The 25622-nt window shown below is 35.6% G+C and overlaps 1 protein-coding gene across 1 annotated transcript; it reads right to left on the reverse strand.

Moving 5' to 3' along the window:
• Window positions 1-15587: 15587 nt before the first annotated feature.
• On the reverse strand, window positions 15588-17188 carry LOC147291387 (protein NTM1-like 9). The gene is made up of 2 exons (XM_086237485.1): window positions 16980-17188; window positions 15588-16315 (listed from the first exon to the last, which is right to left on the reverse strand). Exons 1-2 carry the CDS (start codon window positions 17140-17142, stop codon window positions 15825-15827), a joined length of 654 nt encoding a protein of 217 aa, XP_086093611.1. The 5' UTR covers window positions 17143-17188; the 3' UTR covers window positions 15588-15824.
• Window positions 17189-25622: the final 8434 nt, after the last annotated feature.

The following is a 25622-nucleotide window of genomic DNA, read 5'->3' on the forward strand; positions in this document are numbered from 1 at the left end:
CTAACTAATACAACTTACATACCTAGGATTAGATAATACACGCTTAATTATAAAAAATTGGGAAAACAAAAACACGCTGAAAACCAACAGACGCTCTTTTCATCTTCTTCTCCCTAGGGTTCTTCTCTGCTATCTTCTTCGCAGGTTATTCTCTTCACTCTTATCCAGGTATCCATTTCTCACTTTCTCTCTCTCTCTCTCTCTCTCTATCATACTCTCTCCAATATGCTTCTTCTTTGTTCTTCTCTCTTCATCTTCGCTTTCTTTATATATTTCCTCTTTTATACATGGTGTCTGATTATTTCTTCTTATATATCCTTTATTTTAGATTTATTCAATAGATCTTTTTATTACATTTTTTTGGGAATTAGGTTATGAATTTTTCTTCAAAGTTTTGCTTGGGCAGTGTTTTTCTTCAATTTCCACTATGTTATAAAAAAATATTAAAAAAAAATAGTCTGATCTGCTATCCGACGGAGCACCAAGCACAGTATAACTTAGTCAGACTGTTTATCTAGAACAGTACCAAACACCTGATAATATTATGAATAAACAGTCAGTACTCTCCGAAACAGATTAATACTATCCGATAGAAATTAGTCAGTACAGTCCGATGTACCAAACGAGCCCTTAGTCACACAAAGGTGCTGGAGTCCGAAACTTAGATCTTAAATCATTGTTGTTTGTCAAAAGCTCTCTATATTGAAAGGCAGCATTTATTTTTAATCTTATTCAAATTTATTAATATGTTGATAGATAGTCTATTTTTAAGACCATCAATATATCATAATCAGAGTCTATGTTTAAGACCTTCAATCATACATCATTAAAGCTGATTGTTACTACTATTCCATTACAGATGGAGCCCAAAACTTCTATATTAATAACCACGACATCAGACTAGTGTCTGGTTATATTAAGATATATTGAGACTCCAGCTGTCATGTTGCAGCAGCTAGCTCCTGTATAACGCCACTTCCAGAATAGTGGCTGTTGATGCTAAAAATCTCTGAGAAGACAGTTAATCAATCAAAAATTATTCCTGATGATTCTTGAGAAGCCGGACTCCATCTTTGGTCGTCACCTACGAGAGCAGAGAGGGGTGTACCTGCAAAAACACTCTAATGCCTAAGTTAGCATGAGTTCACCATGTCTGCAAGAGAAATCAGTCTGATTGCGTACCTAGAGATGATTTAATCTCAGGTCTTTATAGAGCTCTTGAGTCTTGGACTCCAAGCTTTGGTCATTCCATGTTCTTCTCCACTCACACATGTTCTTCCTTCTGCTAATGGGAGAGAGTGGTGGTCATGCCTCCTTCTTCATAGGAGCATGTGATTCAATGTGCTATAATTTTGGTTATTGATTTCATCAATAACTCTGATCAGCTTGCATCAGGTTTATAGGCCCAATACTATGAACATGCTATGGTAGGGCCCAGCATGTTATCACCTCTCAGTTAGCCCGGTTTAGGGCCCAAATATGTCAATATTGTTGTTGTTATTTTGGCGCCCACATTGGCTGTGGAACAAAAGCCTTGACTATAAGGCTAGAACTAGAACTCAGTCGAAAGACTTTACCAATTACTTGATTTATAGCTCAAAGGAGACGCTTCAAGGAAAATGATAGAACCCTTCCAATTGCTGACATCTGCTCTTTCCATGCCTGCATCAAACTATATGTTGGCATGAGTCAACTTAGAGCATGATTAGGAGTTTGATTAGGGAATTAATGTTAGAGAAAATCGAGGAATTTATTATGTAATTAACTCAGGAGTTGGTGGAGAGCTGACCTTGTACACTTATCGTTTATGTAGCTTTGTAATCTGTATATAAACCTCCAGTTGGAGATGAATACATTGATCAGAAAATTCTCTCAAACATGTTTTAGCATGGTATAAGAGCCACCTCTGAGTTCCTCTTTATATCCATAGGAATTAGAGTTTGGTATTCTTTTGGGTTTTATTTTTTTTTCCGATCGATTATATGTTTGGTTAATGATTTTTCCTTAAAATCATGGGTTCAGGATTTCTTTTATCCATTTTTTCCGCTGCAAGATCGCGTGAAAGCCTACTGCTTTCAAAGTTTTGTTTCTGTTCGTTTTACATCGTCTTCCTCGGATCAACATACGTTCGCATCCACTTGCTGCCAAAGAAGACCACTTTCACTGCCGTTCGCATCGTTCGGGCATACACCACCACCGTGTCCTCGCCAACCACCTCCAAGCCCACGCCAGCACTGTCGAGTGCATGCTAGGGCCGTCGCTGCTGCTCTCTGATTTGTTGCCGAGACATCGTCGGCTCTGATTGGGTCGCGCTGAGAGATTGCTGCCGTGCCGAGAGATGGCTGCCGTGCCGAGAGATCGCTGCCATGCTGAGAGATTGCTACTGACTCCAAGGTGGAGGAGCCGATTCCTAGAGGACATTCTGTCACTGCTTCTAGTTTCGTTGCCAAGTAAGGTATATCTAACTTTGCTAATAGTTTTCTGATTTTATTGGTGATAGTGCTTGGATAATTGACACATATGCTACAGATCATATGACTTGTGATCGCTATGTGTTCAGTCACTTGTCATCATGTTGCCCAAAACCTGCTATTATTAATGCCAATGAAGTGTCTTCTCCTGTTGTTGGTGTCGGCACTGTGTCACTATCGTCATCTTTATCTATCTCTGATGTTTTATTTGTCCTATCTCTAAATTGCAATCTCCTCTTTGTCAGTTAGTTAACCAACTCTCATAATTGTGTTGCCACATTTTTTCCCTAGTCAGTGTTTTTTAGGACATCCATACCAAGGAAAAGATTGGTAGTGGTAGACGGAGTGGAGGATTGTACTATCTGGACAATGGGTTTCTAAGGTCCAATGGTGGTGGATTAGTTCATGTGATAGGTGACAAGATGTTGAAGAATAAGAGACAGATCTGGTTATGGCACCGGCGCCTAGGTCATCCTTCCTTTAGTTAAATAAGGCGCCTATTTCCTTCCTTGTTTGTTGGATGTAGTCTTTCATATTTTTCTTATGACACCTGTGTGTTGGCAAAAAATCATCGTACGGTTTTCATTCTTATGATCATAAAGCAAGAACGCCTTTTGCTTTAGTTCATTTTGATGTTTGGGGTCCAGCTCTGCTTACTACCAAAAATGGGATGCGTTGGTTCGTTACTTTTATTGACGACTGTACCCGGATGATTTGGGTTTATTTTTTGAAACACAAAAGTGATGTTTGTGTTGTGTTTCGCCTTTTTCATCAGATGATGCGAACCCAATTTGGTGTGTCTATCAAGGTTCTCCGTTCCGATAATGGGGGTGAGTATGTCAATAAAGAATTGACTGACTTTGTGCATTCTACTGGTATACTTCATCAGACATCTTGTCCTCATTCTCCCCAACAGAATGAAGTTTCTAAGCAAAAGAATCGGCACCTTTTGGAGGTACCTAGGTCTCTATTACTGGGCGGTCATGTTCCATCTCATTTGTGGGGAGAGGCCTATGCTCTGCTGTCTACTTAATTAATCGTACATTCTCTAATGTTCTTGACTTCCAAAGACCTATGGATGTGTTATCATACCACTGCACGTTACCTTCGGTTCTTCATTTGCCTCATCGTGTGTTGTGTTGTGTTGTGTATGTTCACCTACACATTCACCAACGTACAAAGCTTGACCCCCGTGCATTGGAATGTGTCTTTGTTGGGTATAGATATTCTCAGAAAGGCTATTGGTGTTACCATCCTTCAACTATAAAATTTTATGTTGCTGTGGATGTTACGTTTCATGAAAATGTGCTTTTCTACTCAAGAAGGGTTACTAATTCTTCACTTTAGGGGGAAACGAGAGAATCGTGCAGAATCGTGCAGATATGAGGTTCTTTGAGATGTTCAGATCATCAGTTGGTGTTGAGAACTCAAGAGAAGAAGTCAATACATTCTCTATTGAGAGCAGTTCGACAGTCTCAGAGGATGGTTTTGATAAAACCTCAACAGGGGAAATACAAGGATGCGGTTGGTATTTGTGAGCATCAAGTCGAAGATAGTACATCATATATCTCCTCCTTCTACAACAGAACCACTGATCCAATCTTCTCTAGATGACTCCTTAAAAGTATCACCTAATCCTTTCCTTGATTATAATATTCCTGATTTAGTTCCCATAACTGATTCTGAGTCTGTACCATCTTCATATCATCTCCCACCTCGGTCTAATCGTGGTCAACCACCAACTAAATATGAGCTTGATCCTAAAGCCAAAGTTAAGTATTCCATAAATAGTCATGTATCCTCCCATAGGTTGTCCACACTACTAGGAAGTACCCCATTAGATATCACTATATAGATATCAGTTTTAACGAAATAGATATTTTAAAAGCTTTTAATATCAGTTGAGTTTTTAGATTTTTAAAATTGATGTCTAAACAAATTTATATATGGCCAAATTTTAAAATCTGATATCTAAAATTTTTGGTAAAAGTTAATTTTATGTAAAAACTGATATCTTTACCCTTAACTGATATCTTTGTTTCAGCTAAAAAAAACTAGAATAAAAATCTGAAGACAAATTAAATGTTTTGACTATATATATTCCCAACACTTCACTCGATGCCTCCCCCTCAAACACAAACAACTCTCAGACTTTACTCACACCCTCACTGATCGAGACCACACTCACCGTCCTCTCTCTTGAGCTTGTTCTCGTTCTCACGGTCGAAGTCGCCGTCGCGTGGTGGACCTTGGCGTCGGCGTCAATGGTCAACTGCGCGCGATCTGCCTCATCGTCCTGGGTTGCACAACCCAAAAGGATTAGTCATCTCTCCTGGGTTCTCTCTTTCTCTCTATCTCATCTTTTCCTTTTTTCCTTCTGAATCTCATTCTCACCTCCTATTCATCTCTCTTCAATCTCACAGATCTAATATCTCTGATCTGTCGTTTACATAGCCCAGATCTACTCTCTCTCTTTGGGTTTTTGGTATAAAAACTTTGATTTTCATTTAAAGTTTCTCCAGCCATTGAGCGACCCACCATTCTACCATCGGAGCCACAACCATTTTTGGTGATTTTTTTAATTTCTCATTTTTTTATTTTCTGACAGTTTTTCTTTTTCTTTTGAGAAAGTGACGATTTCTCCAGTATGACACACGATGGTTTTACTCTCCTTCTCCTTCAGGCATGGGTAAGCATATTTACTTCTTCTATTTGTCTTGCCTATCCTCTTCCTCTTCCTCCTCCCTATTTCTCTTTCATGGGTATTTCAATTTTGGGTTAGGGTTAGGGATTTTTGATCAATCAATTTCTCTATGCCTCTAATTAATTTCTCTATGTATTTCAGTTTTGGGTTAGGGAAGAAGTTTTCAGTGACTTCAGGGATGTGGGTCTCTTTCATCTAATTGACATTGGTTTGTCTCTTTCTTCTTCTATAAATCTATATGCGTTCATACGTGGATGTGGGTCTCTTTCAATTTCCTCCTCATGGGTTTACTCTTTTTTTATTTATTTATAATTTTTGCAGACTTTCACAAATTGTTCCAGCAGTACAATCCTGGTGGATTAGCTTTGGGTTTTTCAGAGTTGTGATTTTGGGTAGCTCGAGTGAGGGATTCAAACTCACTAGATTGTAAGGTTCAGAATTCAGACTTGTGTTTTTGACATTATATTTAGATTAGAAATTTATGAACTCGTACATGGTTTGTGATTTTGAAATTTAAATGTTGGTGTTTTTAGCTTGAGTTTGAAACCAAAGTATGAAACCTGCACATCTCAGTCTGCCATTTGTTTTCAATTTATGAAAGTTTATACCTAGTGATGTACTTGTTAGGTTTAACAAGCAAACGATTGATTGTTGGACTTTTATTTTCTGAAAATGCAGTTGGGACATAAGCTTGTAGAAAAGGGTATCATATACTTATGTTGCTTACCCTTCATGAACATTTGATTTTTCATGTGTATGACTTTGATTTGTGGCCGGAGTAAAGAGTCGTTTGTGTTTCTTTTGAATTTCTAATTGTTGGGTTTTATTTATAATGTGAATTTGATAAACCCATTAAAAAGAAGTTGTGCCCCTGTGTGTTGCGTGTTAAAGCCTCAAAACTTAAATGAGTACGTTAATTCTAAAATGATTTACAGATTTTTATCAGTGGAATTTTGGGAATGAATTGGCTTGATTTCTACCTTTGTTATTAGTATAAGCTTATGGAATAATGGAAAACAATTGTACATTTAATGAAATTTTTTTCTGCATCACAAAGAGCTAATCTTGTAAATATTTTAAGAATTATTGATTGCAATGGTGCTTATAGGAGTGTCAATTTGATCTGGGTTTCCACTTAAACTTCGAATTGTTCAGTTTTCTTAATTCTATCTGTGATTTCCAGGTTCTGCTTCCTATATTGGTTGGCTTTGTTTTGTTTCGTTTTATTTTCTTCCTTTTTTTTTCTTCTCCATTCCTATTTTGCATACATGCTTATTTAAGTGTGAGAGGGACAAAGCAGCAATGGCATTCTTTGTTTATCGTCCTTCAACTCCACATTGCAGAGGTTGACCTCAAGAGATGTGAGCCTTGGTCCTCCCAGGTATACATTCATTCATTATCACACTGCATTTTGCATGCATATATATTGAAAGTACGTTCTACTTATATTTATTGATTCCATTTCCTTAATCTTTGGTTGAAAATCTTTGTTAATTAATTAATTTTTTCTTTTTTGTGCTAATTAATTAAGTCGATCTTCAATCTTCATGGGTTTCAAAGGTCCCCTCTCTGCTACTAGTGGGTCTCAAGTCCCACAAATTAAGACACAGCTCAAGTAGCTAGCTAGTGTTATTATATATATATATATATATAGCTAGCCTTACCAAGCTTTTTTCATTAACATTTTAACTTGAGCAGAAACAAGTAAATAAACATGTTTAAGTGTTTAACAAATGAACAATCATTAATTCTCTCATATGTCTGAGGAAGAGTTATTGCATATATTATTCTCTCATATGTAATATGTTATATAGTTCTGTATATAAGTGTCTCTGTCGCTGTCTACATGCAGACTTGGAGTTGAGCATACTTTTTTCAAAGCTAGGTAGACTTAATTAATTATTTGAGGGGCATATATTATATGATATAATTAATCTGTGGGCAGAAAATCTATGTATATGGATCTCATGGCAGGCTGTTATCTGACAAATTAATATTGAAATAGGACAGTCAATCAAACGAACACAAGATGATCAACTAATTGATTGAATTCTTTAATTCAGAGAATAAAACTAAATTGGAGTAGTTGTGATATTGTTGGCTATAAATATTAAATAGTTTGCCCTTCTCTGTTTGGCTATGCACAGATCTGCAAATCAAAGAGGAGGGCATTAATATGATTGTAGATCTACAGATCAAATAGGAGGCTTTGATCAGTACGTAGATTTTTTTAGGAAAATAAAATTGCAGCAGTAAGCCAAAAAAATTTTGTTTATCTTACTTTGCAAGTGTTGTATTTGTGTTCTGTTTATACAAGAAGCCTGCCAAACTGAACTACTGAATCCCAAGTTTAATCATTTTATTCTTTGTATCATTTTGTTTTATTGCTGTGATTGGAAATAGTTATGCTGGAAATGTTATATCAGTTGCTTTACATTTGTTTGATTGTCAACTTTAAAAGTAATCAGCTAGTTACTGCAAACATACATATGTTAAGGTCCGCAATCAGTATATCAAATGTCTAATAGCTGACATTTTTGTGGTTATAGTGTATCATCAAGTGAGCACTTTCTTGGCAATATAATGCTAGAAGTTAAAGTGGCTACCCCAAAGGTTTTATAAATTCAGCATTGCATCTTTCCTCATATATTTCACCATGCCGGCGCCATATCCACGTCGTATACACTGGTGGATTTATAAAACTAGAGATATCCTGGCTTGAACTGCCCTGCATATATTTATCTTTTGCATGAATGTTTGCAACTTTGCATGTTGAACTTGGAACTGCCCCCTGCCATATTGAATTTCCAACTCCATGCAATGACCTTTTGTATTTCATGGATATGCAGCTTAATTTATAGGAAACTAGGATATGGTTTTGTCAATCTTTAATCTTGAAACTAGTTTTGGATTGGTAGGAAACTAGGATATGGTTTTGGTTGTTGTAAATCTAGTAAATTGAACTTTAAAGCTTGCTGGACCATCACATGTACTTAAGCTTGTTGCTGGATCATCACATGCAACTCTTCCTTTTGGATTTTGAATTGCTATCAGCTGCCTTCTTTTTTTGAATAATTGCATGTCTAGGCGGCTGTGATAGCATGCAACTAGCCTTGTATTATTTGCCCTCTGCCAATGTATAGTTTATCATTTTGGGATTGCAGCAAGAGCATAACTTTATCATTTGAATATATAATTGCATATCTTTTGGTAGCTGATCATGCACTTGTCTTTAATGTTTTCAGTGGTCTAAGTCGAAGAACAAGCGGACTGGTTACACCTAAGCCCAGATTGGTGAAGTCTGAGTTGAATGGGGAGACTATGTCACTGAGAATTATTTTTAGACATGTTGGTATGCTGTTTTGACGTACATTTTGTGGATATTGTATGAGTGCTGCCATTCCAATATTTTGTAAAGGAAAAGGCAGAATTTAGAACTAGCTAGTATGCAGATTTTAGAACTAGCTAGCTAGCTAACTAGTGTGCATAATGTAGAACTAGCCATGCCTTATATTTTGTGCATATTTTTGAAGTTGCTTTGGGGGTTATATATGAATTAGGGTTATCCCTACTTGTAGAGGGATTTGTAATTCTTTTTTGTTAACTTGAATATGGGTTGAAATTGGATGTTGGAAATGTATGAGAATGTTGGATGAAATTTATGGAAGCATTTAAATTGCACAAATTGGCAGGAAAAATTAATATCTAACAACCCATTTTATTTTATTTTTTTAATTCAAAAACATTTACAATATCAGTTAAACACTGATATCTAATGTGTATTAAATCTGATATTTATACAGGTATATATATCGAAATAACAAATAACATCGATATATAATGTTATTTTTATTTCACATTCTAACTCAAACATGATGTTTAAGAGACTTATAATATCTAAAACAACGAACAAACAGATATCTAATGTGTACATATATATCGGTTTTAGTTACAAATTTGATGTGTTAAAAATATTATATATCGCTTTGATAAAAAAAGTGATGTAACAACCTACCGAATATAGCTTTTGATGAGTTTATAATATCGAAAAATAGAACCAAACAGATATTTAATATACCTTTTAATGTCAGTTTTTGAAAAAATAATGATATTGAAACTATATTACATATCGGAATCCGTTCATTTAGATAGCGGAAACTTGAAAATTCGATATATATTATTTATTAATAATATCGGATATTTAACAAATAGGATGTCTAATTTGATATAGACATCGGCCCAAAACTGATATTGAAAATAGGGTACATTAGATATCACGTCTGCCCTTATCGGTCGCAAACCTAATAGACATCAGTGTTCCACTGATATCTAATGGGGTACTTCCTAGTAGTGCCAAGTCGTATGCATCCTATGTACTCCAATTATCCTCTGTTTCTATTCCTAGTAAATTGTAGAAAGCATTGGCAGATTCTAGATGGACCAAAGCTATGGCAGAGGAGATGGCAGCACTGGAAAAGAATGCTACTTGGGAACTTGTTTCCTTACCAAAGGGAAAGAAGACCGTGAGATGCATATGGGTGTTTGCTAGGGGTGGGTTCGGTCTGGTTACCGAGTTGAAAAGCCCAAACCGAAAGATCGGACCGAGATACTCTGGTCAGCCTCCATTGTGACCGGTGCCGAGACCGTAAGTCCACCGGTTCCAGTCGGCTAGGCTCGGTAATGGGCCTTAACCGAGCATATGTTAGGCCATTTTTTAGCATTGTCATCTGGTTGCGGTGGCGAGCGAATCCCCGACCTTGCCTTTTTTTTTTCTTTTGCAACCAACCTTACAAACAAAGGATGCTTTCACTACATAATGCCATAATCAACCATAAATCAAGTACAAAGATTGATTATCAGGATGCGAGCGAATCCCCGACCTTGCCTTCGATATACTCTAGCTACTCCATCTTCTGAGTTTGAAGAAGAAATATGAAGCAAAATCGTTTATGAGCCCTAATTTTGAGATTGAAATCCGAAACAAAATCAATCCAAAATAGCAAGCATATGAGTCGAAAAGCATCACTAAAAAAAACTCATTCATCAATTCAACCCAAAACAAGCTCGCAGAGAGAGGGAGAAGAGAGAGAGAAAGAGAGAGGCGACTGCAATATGAGGAGATCATAAACCTAATAGAGAGAGCCAGCTTAAACAACTTAAACCTAATATGTTAATTGTATTTAATATTAATTTATTATCTAATATATGTATAAATAAATTTACTAGAAGAAAATTTTAAAATAGACTTGGCAGTCTAGTGGTTAAGGCGCTGTTTGATTGCCTTCCTTTGTGAGCTGTGTTCGAACCCCTATATAGCATATTTGCATTTTTATTTTTATTTTTGGGTATTACAAATTTAATTAAACAAACTAAAACATATATAACTTAGTTTAATTAGGGTTATTAAATATTAAGTTTTTAGTTATATAAACCAATATTGGTATAATTAGGAAATATTTCATATATATAAACCTATATCGCTATATATATATATATAAGTGTTTCATATATAAACCTATATGTTTAAGTCTTGGCTTAAAGACGTTTTTGGTCCCTGTACTATTAATTACTAAGTCGCACTTTGGTCCCTATCATTTCAATTTACTTTTTTTAAGGACTGTGTTTCCATTAGTGTCACAATCAAGTCCAATCCGTCAAAATCGAGACGAAAAATGTCGACGTGGCACCACCTGATTGGCTTTGAAGTAGACAATTTTTGATAGTTTGGACATGATTGCGACATTAATGGAATCATGGTCCTTGAAAAATGCAAATTGAAATGACGGGGGGCCAAAGTGCGACTCAGTCATAGTACAGGGACCAAAAACATCTTTTGGCCTTAAGTTTTATTTTCTTGTTGCCTACTACATTACTAGACTGTAAATATAAACCATAGATCAAGTATGAATTATGTCACTAATAAGAAATAAAAAAGTATGAATATGTCACCTTATGAGTAAAGAACATTAATTTATACCTACATATAGGGTTTGGTTGTTTTAATTTTTAACTTTTAACTTCTAAGTTCTAACTAATAAATAATAATATATAAACTAATTAATTGTACACCCCTAGTCTTCAATGGCTTATCATGTACTAAAAACTAATTGTACATAATACAAAAAAGTATTTATCATTCCTCTTAATCATTATATTTTATATTCTTTTAAAAAATAAAATGTAGGTATAGTTTAGGGTTTGGTGTACCTCGGTTTGGTGTTTGGGGTTTAGAGCTTCAATTGAAATAAAGTATAAGAACTTATAAAATTATATCATTCAACATTTTTACATAATAAATATATGGTTGAATTGAAATAATTTTATTATATATTTATATACTCGGTTTGGTTCGGTTTATTGACGATTCTGGAGTCCGAAACTAGAACCGAACAGAGAAGGCCGGTTTGGTAGACAAACCGGTGTCTTAATTTTGGTTCACACTCGGTCCGATTATTTCCGGTATCGAGCTGGTTCTCGATTTTTCGGTCAAACCGACCCAGCCCTAGTGTTTGCAATCAAAAGCAAAGCAAGCTAGATCTATTGATTAAGAGGCAAAATCATTGCTTTGATTATCTATGTTGATGAAATGGTCACAGGTGATGATCATGAGGAAATTTCTAGTTTACAGCAGTATTTAGATTCTGAATTTGAAATGAAACAGTTTGGAGATCTAAAATATTTTCTTGGATTGAGGTAGCTCGATCAAAGCATGATATTTTCTTATCCCAAAGAAAATATATTCTTGACTTGTTATCTGAGACAGAGATGCTTGGATGCAAACCAGTTGACACTCCAATGAGCAGAACCACAAGCTATTTGAGTGTTTATGTGCATCTCCTATTGACAAAGGGAGATATCAGAGGCTTGTAAGAAAACTTATTTGCCTATCATATACAAGACCATATATTGCATATGAAGTAAGTTTGGTATGTCAGTTCATGCATGCTCTATGTAAACCTCATATGGATGTTGTAGAACGCATACTGAGATACTTGAAGTCTGCTTCGGGTAAAGGTCTATTGTTCTCTAATCATGGTCATCTAAATGTTGAAGGCTATACAAATGCAGAATGGGCAGGTTCAGCTGACAACATAAGATCCACCCTAGGATACTTTACCTTTCTTAGGGGAAATCTTGTAACTTGGAGAAGTAAGAAGTAATCGGTAGTAGTCAGGTCAAGTGCCGAAGCTGAATATAGAGGTATGACATTTGGGTATGTGAGTCTCTCTGGTTGAAGAATCTACTGACTGAGTTGAGTTGTAAACCTAAAACATAGATGAATCTACAGTGTGACAACAAATCAACAATAGATATTGCTCATAACCTTGTTCAGCACGATCACACTAAGCATGTGGAAGTTGATAAACATTTTATCAAGGAGAAACTAGAGGCGAGAATTATTAGTTTCCTAGCTGACGTACTCACCAAAGCAGTGGTTAGCAGGGTGTTTATTGACTCACTTGTCAAGTTGGGTATGTGCAACATCCACACACTATCTTGAGGAAGAATGTTGGCGTGAGTCAACTTAGAGCATGAATAGGAGATTGATTAGGGAATTAATGTTAGAGAAAATCAAAGAATTTGTTATGTAATTAACTCAGGGGTTGGTTGAGAGCTGACCTTGTACACTTACCTTTTATGTACACTTACCAGTTGGAGATGAATACATTGATCAGAAAATTCTCTCAAACATGTTTTAGCACTATATGCTTCCAGGACTTAAAGTTTTTTGTTGCAGGCCAGCAATACAATGCTCCGCAGCTTCCCTGACCTCCAAAAGAAATCAATTTGAGTTTAGTAAACCTCACCAAAAGCTTCAATATAAAAGCTTTTATTCACCATGAGAAAGCCAGAAAACCTTCATGTTTTCAGCTTGATTCTCTCACCTTGTCTTGTGATTCTGTTCTGCAGTCGGATTCTTCCCTTCTCGGAGTAGCTCCCATGTGAGATGTTGTGAATGGATATTGGTTTATTTGGGTGTTCTTTGGTTTTGTGGATTACACTATTCAGGGGATTACATTCGGAGGATTACAATGTCCGGAGGGATTATACTATTTCGGTGGATTACACTATTCAGAGACAATTGGATATATATGAGGAATGAATATTGTTAGTTCTGTTGATATAGGAATCACCATTTCCAAAGAACTGCTTATGAGGAAAGACATCTTTATTATGTCTGGACTCATTGCATTTGGAGAAGGTAGTGTTCAGGAAGGTATTTGAACTATTTGCATTTGCTGGTGTTTCTTTAAAGCAAGAAGTTCAACTAACAATCTTGAAGTTTCCAAAACATGGGGATGCTGTTACACACAGCAACCTCCCAGAAAAAAAAAAAAAAAAAAGGAACAACAAACTTGTCCTGGACACATAGTCTAAAACCATGAAGAAGAAGTTTTCAAACCTTCCAGTTCCAGAAATGTAGATGAGTGTTATAGCCAAAAAAGAGTCTTGGTTCTTATGTGTGTGACTAACGGCTACGTTTTGGACATTTTTGTCTGGGCTTTTACTAACTTGGGCCTTAGAATGAGAGAAAGAAAGTGGCCCAAGCTACTTCTTTTCATACTGACTAACTCGACTAACTAGGAACCAAACTCAGTCAGGGTTATTTCTTGCTTAAATGGTCTTAAGACTTCACTGATCTAGAGATGTGGTGATTGCGTGTTCAAATTCAAAAGTGACAACTGTGGAGTTAAGGAGAACATACCTCAAATAAAAGCAGTGAACTACGAACTTTAATGTGAAACAGATGCTATGAGGATTTGATATTTATAAAACGGTCGTTCTTACTGCAAATCGTACCATCTCACTGAATTTTCATCAATATAAAAAGAGCGAAAATGATATGAAAATAAATTCTTTCATTAACCTCTCTGAATCGATACCAAGTAAATAAAAGAATCTCTTCTTGGCAAAGCTAAACATACAAACGAAATCAAAAGGAATACTGAAATTGCAAACTAAAAGCTAGTACTTTCGTGCTCTGCAAACGCAGATTTACAAAGAAAAAGAAAGAGTACAATATTGAGCTATTTAGAGTACTTTCGTGCACAGCCGAAATCTTCAACATTTGTTGGGCTTCTTTTGTCATCGATCTTCTTTGGACCTGGCTGCTAGCTTTACAAGCCCAAATGACTTGTGGGTTCTCTCTTTTCTGGGTTTGGTCTAAACAATGAGTGTGAGTGTTTGACCCTAGCAAACAATCAACACAGCTAGAATTTCATGATTTTTGGAAGACATTGGAATTATTCGCAGGAGAATATCATAGGTGAGTGTAATAATGTGAGTTGGAGCCACATTCTTTCAAGGCCTCTTTTGATAGATTGGAGACAATGGAAGGTGATGGTGTTGTTTGTAGATAGGAGTGATTATCCTGGTCATCAATTAATGAGGACTCTGTGAGAGAAAGTCATTTTCTCCAAATTGAGTTTGCGACTCAATGCCGGCAATGTAGTTATTGCCACGCAAAACATATATCTCTTGGTTTTGTATGCATTGGTGACAGCAGTCGGTAATCCTGTAAAAGTGGATGACCGAGTGGTTCCAGATTTCTCCTGGTTGAGTGAAAAAATGGATTAAAGAATCATAAACAAGTGTTGAGTTTGGATATACATCAAGTGCTCCATATTTAGAACTGCATATAAGAAAATGTTCAAAAGCATGCTCATTCTCACCTCTCGAATACTATCATCTGTGGCACTTCCAAATTTAGACGCCGTGTTGCTAACTGGTTCATGGTTATCATTTGTTGAAATATTATTCTTATTTGTATGACAAGAATCGCTATCCCCCAATGGAGATTGCCCCCAACTGCATTCACCATTATTGACATCGGCATGTGGAACATTTCTCCGCTTTGCTTCTTTTGGTGACTGCAGTGTGGAGCAGCAGTAAATCCTGTTGCTCCTGTGGCTGAGCCGGATGTAAGGAGTGGCTCCAGCTGAGCACATTTTTGCTGGATTAAGCATCACAAACAAGCAAGCTTTAGGTTTTGATATACTTCTTGTGCTCCATATTTACAAGTTCATATCAGAAATGTTCAAAAATCATGTTTGTTCTCACTCGTATCTCAAAATCAGAAAAAGCGCGTCCATCGCAGGTTGAAATATTATTCTCATCTATAAGCAGGTTGAAATATCATTCTAATCTAGAAACAGGGTCAGATCTACATTATGGCAAAGGGGGTCAATTGACCCCATGAGTCTAACTTCTTTTCCTTAGTGGTTAGGTGTTTGCCCCTCAATCTTGGTTTTGTTCATTGAGAAGTTAGGACTTAGATGTTTGACAAAATGCCTCAAGAGGCAACTAAAGTACTTTCACCAGTAAGAATATATAGTTTCTTATTGCATAATACATTAAATTATTGATTTTCCTAAATTGGTCACAGATTAAGTAATGATAAAGGATAGATGTATGAAACATTGAAACTAAGTACTATCTTATATATGAGATATTCAACACCTTGACCATAGAAATATGAAATAATGAAAACAGAAGTTACAGAACATATATACAATGTTCAACAGAAAAATAAAGTACAATACAATTAGAGGAAAACATAGACAAAAGATGGTCACAAAGCTATCTAAACTAAACCACATACTTAAACAACAAAGATTTTCTCCTCTTTTTTTAAGCAAACTAATATTTTATTTGCCTAAAAATATCATCTGCAGATTTTCCTGCAGCTCTTTGAACAGATTTTCTTCTTGCTCTGCAATCATATCATCTGCTGCAGCTTGGGTTTCAAAATAAAAGGCAGTGTCGCTATCAGGGTCAGGTTCATCACAGATTGAACAATCCTTCTTCTTAGCAGAAGGATCAGACCTAATCTTCAAGCGGCAGAGAACAAAGTCCCCATTCTGCTTAGGCTTAGAACCCAGTTCAGTTTCAGCGATATCAAACTCGTGCATGACCCAGTTGGTCTTGTGAGAATTACGCAGACGACCTAAGTAGAAGGTCAAAGTCCTCTTAAACCCAATGACAGCTTGGGAGTGTCGAGCCTTGATACAATGGGTTTTGCCTGTGATCTTCCAGTAGCCTGATACAGCTTGGGAGGACCTTTTGCTATTTGTGTACTTGTTATGGCGTGGGCTGAAGAAGAACCCCTCCTCCATATCCTGGTTTGGGACCAACAGCGCTGCCACAATGCAATGCAGCAACACAATACTCAACATAACAAGATTATATATTCACAATTTAGAGAAATAATGTTACCACTTCATCATATTATCTTCTCAACCTGTCATTCCAATCAAGCAAATTCTAACAATTCGTTAAAACATAATATTTGACAGTCTAATAACCCAAAAACATAAAATTCAAAACACTAATAATAAAATATGATTAAAAAAAAAAAAAAAACAATTTTAGTCTCTGAGTTCTATCTCCAAACCATATTTGGTACATTTAGTTTCAAAACTCTATATTTATATTTGTGCTTTATATTGTTTGTAATTTTAGGACATTAAATAACACATAGAAAATTTTTGACAAATTAAAACTAATAATTTTTATAAACTCGCAAGTTTTACTCAAAAATGACATTTTTGACAAAAACTCATATATGTAACCTTTAATTTAATTTTCAAACAAAAATTAAAAGTTTAAGTTTGTTAAAATTGTCCAAATATTACAAAAGAACATATAACACCCGGACCAACTATGGAGTTTATAAATCACATAGACCAAATATGTTTGCGGAAAAAAACAGAAGGACTAAAAACGATCTTTTATTTATACTAATACATTAAAAATGAGATGAAATGAGAAGCGAGAAATTAAAAGTAAAATGGAGGAATTACCATGCAAATCCCAAGGCTCGTGCTTGAAGCACTCGATTTCAGGGAAGTGGGAACCTTTGCCCTGCATCTTCCTCTTCAAATAATGGCTCACCAGCTCCTGTTCGGTGGGATTAAACCGGTATCCCACAAGCTCTGCTGCTGTGTTTCTGCTGCTGCTTCTCATCTCTTCCTTCTTGGTAACTCCGAGTAGATGATTATCAATTTATCAGTCAATGTTTAGCTTGTGATCTGCAGAAGCAGAGTGCAGTTGTATTTATAGGCAAACTCACTCACTATCTGATATATATATATATATATTTTTTCCCAAAAAGTCGTCAACTTCCGAAGCAAGTTTTCCTAACCCAATAATACATGGCTTTTCATGTCACTGGGTCCCACACTCTCTATTTTCTTCCTTTTAGGAACCTTGTAAGTGAAGGTTTTGTACTCACAACAATCGAGAGTCTTCAGGAAGATTCTAGCTTGTGTTATGCATCAAAGCCTTATCGGAGACCACAATCGTTCCAAATTATCTTAGGCCATGAGGATTAATTCATCCTCAAGATCAAGGTAATGTCATTCATGGCTCAAAGCTTATTTACTTCGATTTTATTTAAGCATCTTAATGACTTGATCGTCGGAGGACCCTTAGTTAGCACCACATCGGTGTCTCCTTACTTCTAAGGGTTTTTCTATATCTTTTTTGCATGGTATATAGATCAATTAATAAAGTGGTGATTTTATGCTTCAATAGTTTTTTTTTTCTTTTGTCTTTAACAGTAATTAATTCTAAAATTTATCTGATTATTTTGCTAAAAGTGTTTCTTGGAAAAATGTAATTTCCTTTCAGTATATAATGGTTCAATGTCAACTAACAATTAATATAACAACTCAAAGACATAGGCAGGGGTGTATTCAGGATTTTAAAGTGGGGTGGGCTGAACGTTCAAGCTAGTTTCTCATTATTGTTAGTGATTTTTTTTTATTTTTTTTACAAAATTTTGACAACATCTTATTTGCTTTTATGACATTTCCTAAATTTACACAAACTGTTAAATCACTTTTATAATTATTATTAAACAAAATTCGGCGACATAAGTGAATTTCATTAATAAAAAACAAAATATACACCTAGTCATGGGGGACGTAATGAGCCTTAGCCCTCAAAATGCATATTCATACCAAGAAGAAAAAAAAAATATATGTAATGCAAATATAATAGAACACTACTTAATTTGAGCCCTGACTTTCTTCACAAGCATAAAAGTCATAAATTACATAATCATAACTAATAGTATCAACAATATCTTTTTCAATGTGAATAACCATACAATCTGCAAGAAATCATCACATATCTTGTTCCGAAGTCGATTCTTAATAATTTTCATAGATAAAAATGATCGCTCTGTTGTTGCCATAGAAACCAGAAGAGTCAACATTAGACAAATCGATCTCTTATTCAACCAACATTTTTTTTTTCTCTAACAAATTATTAGCATAATTTCGAAAGAGAAAACACATTTCGAAATAAAGTTCACATGCCTCATAGTACTGATAATGTTCCAACTAGTTTTTTAAGCTAAACAGTTCATGCGCATTAAAGTCTTGAGGGTAAAATTTATCAACCAAAGTGCATGCTTTGTCAATGTCAAATGATTTGAATCCATCACGAGGATCCAAATCATTTGAGAAGGAAAAAATTGAGAAAAAAAAAAAGATTGAGTATACATGAGTGAAAACTCACATTGAAATTGGAATCAAATAATGATATTCAAAGCTAGAGAAAGGAGAACTGAAGAAGTTCAGACTTCAGTTGGTGGGCAGTGGAAAGCTTGACTGAAGGGTATCTAAATGTGTTGAGTAGAATGAGTATTGAGTAGATATTATTTTTTTTGTCATGGGTTGGGTATTAGGCTATTGGGCTAAGAGCCTAAGACTATATAGTAGTAGTAACTTTTTTTTTTTTTAACAAAAATTTGGGGGTGGGCTACATGTAAGTTATATTATACATCTTTTAGCATACACAACTCATAAGCACAAATCAAATATATATATGTATGTGTACTGCATTCTATAAAATAATCATGCTTTCATAACAGGTAATCACACAGTAATACTTACCTGATGATGCCATGTCTAATTTGCAGGTAATTAATTAGAAGTATAGACGCACACCAGTTGCTTGATGAAAAGTCACAATGCACAAGTCTTCTTGCCAACACAATGCTTCAGAACTTCACACGAGATGGGGCAGTGAATGAATAGCTCAAGTACTTGTGTGGCTGGGGACCTATGCTTTATATAGAGTCTTGAGATTCCGAGTGTCCTCCCACTAAGGTACCTCTCTCTCAATCCTAATTAGACTTCTATACAAAGACTTATTTAGTTATGCTTAGCATACAACACATAGTATTGTTTATCCAAGTAATCCTAGTCCATACTGGTTTAGGATTCCATCCTTATGTGGACTGGTCATGAAGTGGTTTGAGTTAATCCCCTTATTACTTGCAACTTAAGCAAAACACTTAGTTGAATCCTAGTAGAACAAGGCCTAATGTCCATGAGCATCTTACATTCTCCCACTTGGACTGACATTGTTCATGATCAACCATTTACTGATAGTTTTAGCAAGTAACCTGTAGTTGCGCTGGAGATATTAACTAAAACCCAAACTTGGATCAACTTGGTCAAGATATAATCACAAACATCAGACTATGAGAAGTTCTTAGGCTATTTCGTACCTAAAACAACTCATAACCATTGATGCTGTAACTATATCTCACCTCAGTCAATTTCTAAACATAAATGCTGAAATTGGTTTTCAGAATCTGTTGACTTAATCACAGAACTAACAATCATAAATTTGGTCCTACTGTATGAATTGCCATTCTTTATACAATTCCTATAAAATTATTTGCAAGACAATTATATATATATATATACATAATCAATTATAATATGCATGTTTATATCTGAAATATATGTATATATCTGCACATGTATCACTACTTAAGATTGGACTGAAAGTGAATACACTACAGGTGTTTAAATTGAGCTATTAAAACTGCAATCATGATAAGTATAGCTCAATCTACGACATAATAAAAAAAATGAGTAATGCAAAGCTTAACTGAAAAGCATTAACATACTGAATCTTTAGTTTGTTTAAAAAAAAAACTGCAACAAAAATTATAATAAAAATACTTAATAGAATCAGTCAGAGATGTTTTATCTCCTCCTTTCTCAAAAACTTCTCAAGACTCCCACTCAACAGCTGCTACCATACTTTCAATTACTCCCATGTTTCTCACATGTTGCTTAAAAACTCCCACTGGTAAAGCCTTAGTAAAAGGATCTGCCAATTGATGTTGAGTGCTAATATGCTCAATCTGCAACTCACCTGCCTTAACACTTTCTCTAACCATCAGATACTTGGTTCCGATGTGCTTGGACTTAGATGTTCTTTTGTTGTTCTTAGAGAAACTCACAGCCCCACTATTATCACAATAAATCTTTATGGGACTGGTTATTGACTTAATCATCTTAGTTTCTAGCATAAAGTTTTTCAACCAAATAGCATGTGTAGATGCTTCATACACTGCCACATATTCAGCCTGCATAGTAGAGGTTGCTGTCAACGTCTGCTTGACACTTTTCCATGATACAGCAGCCCCTCCAAACATGAAAACATAACCTGTTGTGGACTTAAGGCTATCCACACACCCTGCGAAGTCAGAATCAGAATAGCCTATTAACTCCAGATCATCCATTCTTCTAAACACTAGCATGTAATCTTTTGTCTTTTGTAGATACCTAAGCACCTTCTTACCACCAACCCAGTGAGCTTGACCTGGATTGATTTGGTATCTTCCCAACATTCCCACAGCAAAAGCAAGATCAATTAAGTCTAGTACACATTTGAGCATACATCACAGACCCTACTAAAGAAGCATAAGGCTTGTCTTTCATAAATTCTTTTTCTTGCTCAGATGTAGGACATTGTTCTTTACTGAACTTGTCACCTTTTGACATAGGTGAATCTCCAGCCTTGCAATTCAGCATGTCAAAACGTTTTAGAATCCTCAGAATGTAGGCTTGCTGTGACAATCCCAGTAGGAAGTTCTTTCTATCCCTTTTAATTTCAATTCCCAATACATAAGATGCTTCTCCAAGATCTTTCATTTCAAATCTGTCTGAAAGAAAAGCCTTAGTCTCAAATAGTAGTTTTTGATTACTACTAGCCAGGAGAATGTCATCAACATAAAGAATTAGAAAAATAAAGTTGCTCCCACTGGTTTTTAGATAAATACATTCATCGGATGAATTCTCTATAAAACCATTTGTAGTAATTTCTGAATCAAACTTGACATACCATTGCCTTGAGGCCTGTTTTAGTCCATAAATAGACTTCCTTAACCTGCAAGCTAAATGTTCATCACCTTCCTTTATAAAACCTTCTGGTTGAGCCATGTATATCTCTTCTTCCAATTCCCCATTAAGAAAAGCAGTTTTACATCCATTTGATGTAATTCCATGTCAAAATGTGCAACAAGAGCCATAATTGTCCTAAAAGCATCTTTACTAGAGACTGGAGAGAATGTCTCATTGTAGTCAATTCCTTCCTTTTGAGTGAAACCTTTTGCAACTAGCCTGGCCTTATATCTCTCTATACTTCCATCTGGATTCTTCTTGGTCTTATAAATCCATTTGCAACCTATCATTTTAAAACCCTGAGGTACCTCAGTGAGTTCCCACACACCATTTGCATACATAGACTCTATCTCTGCATTCATTGCTATCTGCCATTTTTCAGAATTTTTATTGTTCATGGCTTGTGAAAAATTTCTTGGATCGGTGTCTTCTCCTATGTCAAACTCAACCTCCTGCAAATAGAGCACATAATCATCACTTGATATTGCTGGTCTTCTTTGTCTTGTGGATTGTCTTCTAGGCACTTCCTCATTTTGTGTCTCAGCTTGATTGTCATTTTGTTGTATGTCAATATGGTTATGAACTTCATTGTGAATTTCCTCAACTATAGGTTCTGCTGGCAAGTTGTCATTTATTTGATTTTCTGGTGCTGTAAGCACTTTATCCGAAAATGAATAAATCAAGTCTGCATGATTTTTCTCTAAGTTGCTGTCACCAGAAAATTCATCTATATCAAACTCTTCTATTGCAGCAACATTAGATGGGGCATTTTCATCTATGAATTTGGCAATGCTAGTTTCAACAATTCTAGTGCTTTTGGATGAACAGTAAAATCTGTAACCCTTTGACTTGTCTGGATAGCCAATGAAGTAGCAGCTTGTGGTTTTGGGGTCCAATTTCTTTTCATTTGGGTTGTATAACTTTGCTTCTACCTTGCAGCCCCAAACCCGAAGGTGTAGTAGCCCTGGTTTTCTCCCTGTCCAAAGCTCAAAAGGAGTCTTGTCCAACACTTTACTCGGAGCTCTATTAGATATGTAGTTAGCTGTCTTTATGGCTTTCCCCCATAGAAAACTAGGTAATCCAGTGTTGCACATCATCGACCTAACCATTTCCATAAGGGTTCTATTTCTCCTTTCAGCCACTCCATTTTGCTGTGGAGTTCCTGGTGTAGTGTATTGGGCTTTTATGCCATGTTGCTGCAGGTACAAGGCAAATGGCCCCATGTGTTGTCCAGCCTCAGTGTATTTCCCATAAAACTCTCCTCCCCTGTCAGACCTCACAATCTTTATTTGCTTTCCAAGTTGTTTCTCAGCCTCAGTTCTAAATATTTTAAAAGTTTCAAGTGACTGTGATTTCTCAGAGATGAGATACACACTACAAAACCTGGAAAAATCATCTATAAAGTGGATAAAATAGGAATTCTTGCATATGGTCTGAATCGAAAAGGGTCCACAGATATCAGTGTGAACAATTTCTAACAACTCACTGCTCCTGTTTGCTCCTATCCTTCTGGAAATTGTAGTTTTCCCTTTTATGCATTCTATGCATTCTGCAAAATCTGAGAAATCAAGGTTGGGAATGATGTTTTCTTTAATCATAACCTGCATTCTCACTTTAGAAATATGTCTGAGTCTCTTATGCCATAAGACTGAGGAGTTTTCGTCTGTTCTGGACCTTTTATTCATTGTCAATACATTTACTTCATGCATTTCATTGTGTATATTAGTTTCAGAACATACCAATTTCCAGTGATCATTGATAAGAGCAGCATTTCCAACCAAAGAAGAATTTAAAAACAATTGCAAGCCACTTTTATTGATAATAAAATCATAATTCTTCCTAACAAGTTGAACAACTGAAACCAAATTCCTACTTAATGATGGGATTACAAAAACTTCATCTAAAACTAAGACAAAGCCTGTTCCTAAACTAATGCTAACAGCTCATATGGCCTTGACTGCAACTTGCATCCCATTTCCTACTCGAATGTTAACTTCATCCCTCCTTGGTGTCCTCCTTCTTGTGATACCCTGCAAAGAGTTTGCAATATGAATGGGTGAGCCTGTATCAATCCACCAAGAATTAAGGGAAGAATCAACTAAGTTAACTTCGAGATAAAAGCAATGGAAATTACTTTTCTTTATCATCCATGCTTTCCACTTCATGCAATCTTTCTTAAAATGGCCAGGTTTGTGGCAATGAAAACACTTGAACTTAGTGGTTTTCACTGCCTTTAGGCTATCTGAATTTGGCTTAGAGCTGCCAGCACCATCATTAGTCCCTTTTGGTTTCGAAAATTGTTTCTTGTTCTTGAAACCTTTCTTGCCATTATATCCTTTCTGTACAAAATTTACCTCAGCTGCTGTCTTGCCTTTCTTATACTTTTCCTCTGCTTTGACACACATACCAATCAGCTCATTAAGTGTCCATTTTTCCTGTAGAGCAGTGTAGATGTCACTAAGATATTCATATTGCTGTGGCAGTGACATCAAGACTTGATGTACCAGAAACTCATCAGCAATAGGTATTTTCAATGCCTTCAGTTTGGCTGCAATATCAATTAATGACATTACATATTCTCTCACACTTCCCCTGCCATCAAAAGTCTTATTAGTCAATGCAGCCATAAGGTTACTGGTTTCAGCCTTTTCGGACTCTTTGTATTTCTCACTGATAGACTCAAGATAGGCTTTAGCAGAGTCATTGTCTTCAATTCCTCCCTTTACAATGTCTGCCATGTTTCTCTTCATAATCAGAAGTGCCATTCTGTTGGCCTTTTCCCATTTCTCAACCTTAGCCTTTTCATCCCTAGTACTTGCAGCTGTTATTGCAGTTGGTTTGTCTTCTCTTAATGCCAAATCCAAATCATTCAAGCCTAGCACAATTTCAATGTCTTGCTTCCACTTTTTGAAATTGTGACCATTCAGAGGTTCAATGTTGGTGAAACTCATAGATGCTGACAAGTAAAGTTATCTAGCTTAAATCAAATCAAAAATAATAATACTGAAAATTGATTGTCATAAATATATAAACAATATATATATACATATACTTGAGATCTAAACACAGCTTTTTACTTCATGAAACAAATTTGTGCAGTTTCATGTAGTGAAAAACCACAGTATATGTATCATGTTGCTTTTCATTTATAATTTTCTTGTTCTGAAAATTCCTTCTGCAATATGTTCAGCAGAATTTGCTATTCACAAGAAAAGACTGATGTTATAAATGAACCTGCAACAAAAGGATGAACTTTGTATCTTGAATATTTAGTGGGCTTGATCTCTGTAAAGAGAGCCAACAAATATCTAAGATAGCAAATTTCATGATATCAAAAATATTTTCTGTTTTTGGTTTCAATGATCATTATGCAGAAGGATTTGGTATTTCTGTCACAATGATAATTGCACTCAATACCACAAAAGAAACTGATGAAAATTTTGATCTTAATTCTGCAGCGGATTTAATGTGTACTGAATACATTACTTTAATTGATTGATATAGTAAATTATTGATTGATACATAGATTTATAGATGTACACATGTTAAGCATCAATAGACAATCAAAATTGGTGCAATATAGTCATGTATCAAAATACTGATGTTTAGTAAAGAATTCATATACAATCGCAGGATCAAATTGTGAACTTCTCATAGCCTCATGATTAAATAATAAGCAGAATACCATAAAAGAATATGACTAGAGTTTTTCGGATCTAAAAACAAAATTAAATTTGATTTGTATCTAGTGTATTGCAAGCTCTGATACCACATGTAAGTTATATTATACATCTTTTAGCATACACAACTCATAAGCACAAATCAAATATATATATGTATGTGTACTGCATTCTATAAAATAATCATGCTTTCATAACAGGTAATCACACAGTAATACATACCTGATGATGCCATGTCTAATTTGCAGGTAATTAATTAGAAGCATAGACGCACACCAGTTGCTTGATGAAAAGTCACAATGCACAAGTCTTCCTGCCAACACAATGCTTCAGAACTTCACACGAGATGGGGCAGTGAATGAATAGCTCAAGTACTTGTGTGGCTGGGGACCAATGCTTTATATAGAGTCTTGAGATTCCGAGTGTCCTCCCACTAAGGTACCTCTCTCTCAATCCTAATTAGACTTCTATACAAAGACTTATTTAGTTATGCTTAGTATACAACACATAGTATTGTTTATCCAAGTAATCCTAGTCCATACTGGTTTAGGAT

This window comes from Dryas octopetala, chromosome 3 (genome assembly GCF_963921425.1).
Source record: "Dryas octopetala chromosome 3, drDryOcto1.1, whole genome shotgun sequence".
Taxonomy (NCBI): domain Eukaryota; kingdom Viridiplantae; phylum Streptophyta; class Magnoliopsida; order Rosales; family Rosaceae; genus Dryas; species Dryas octopetala.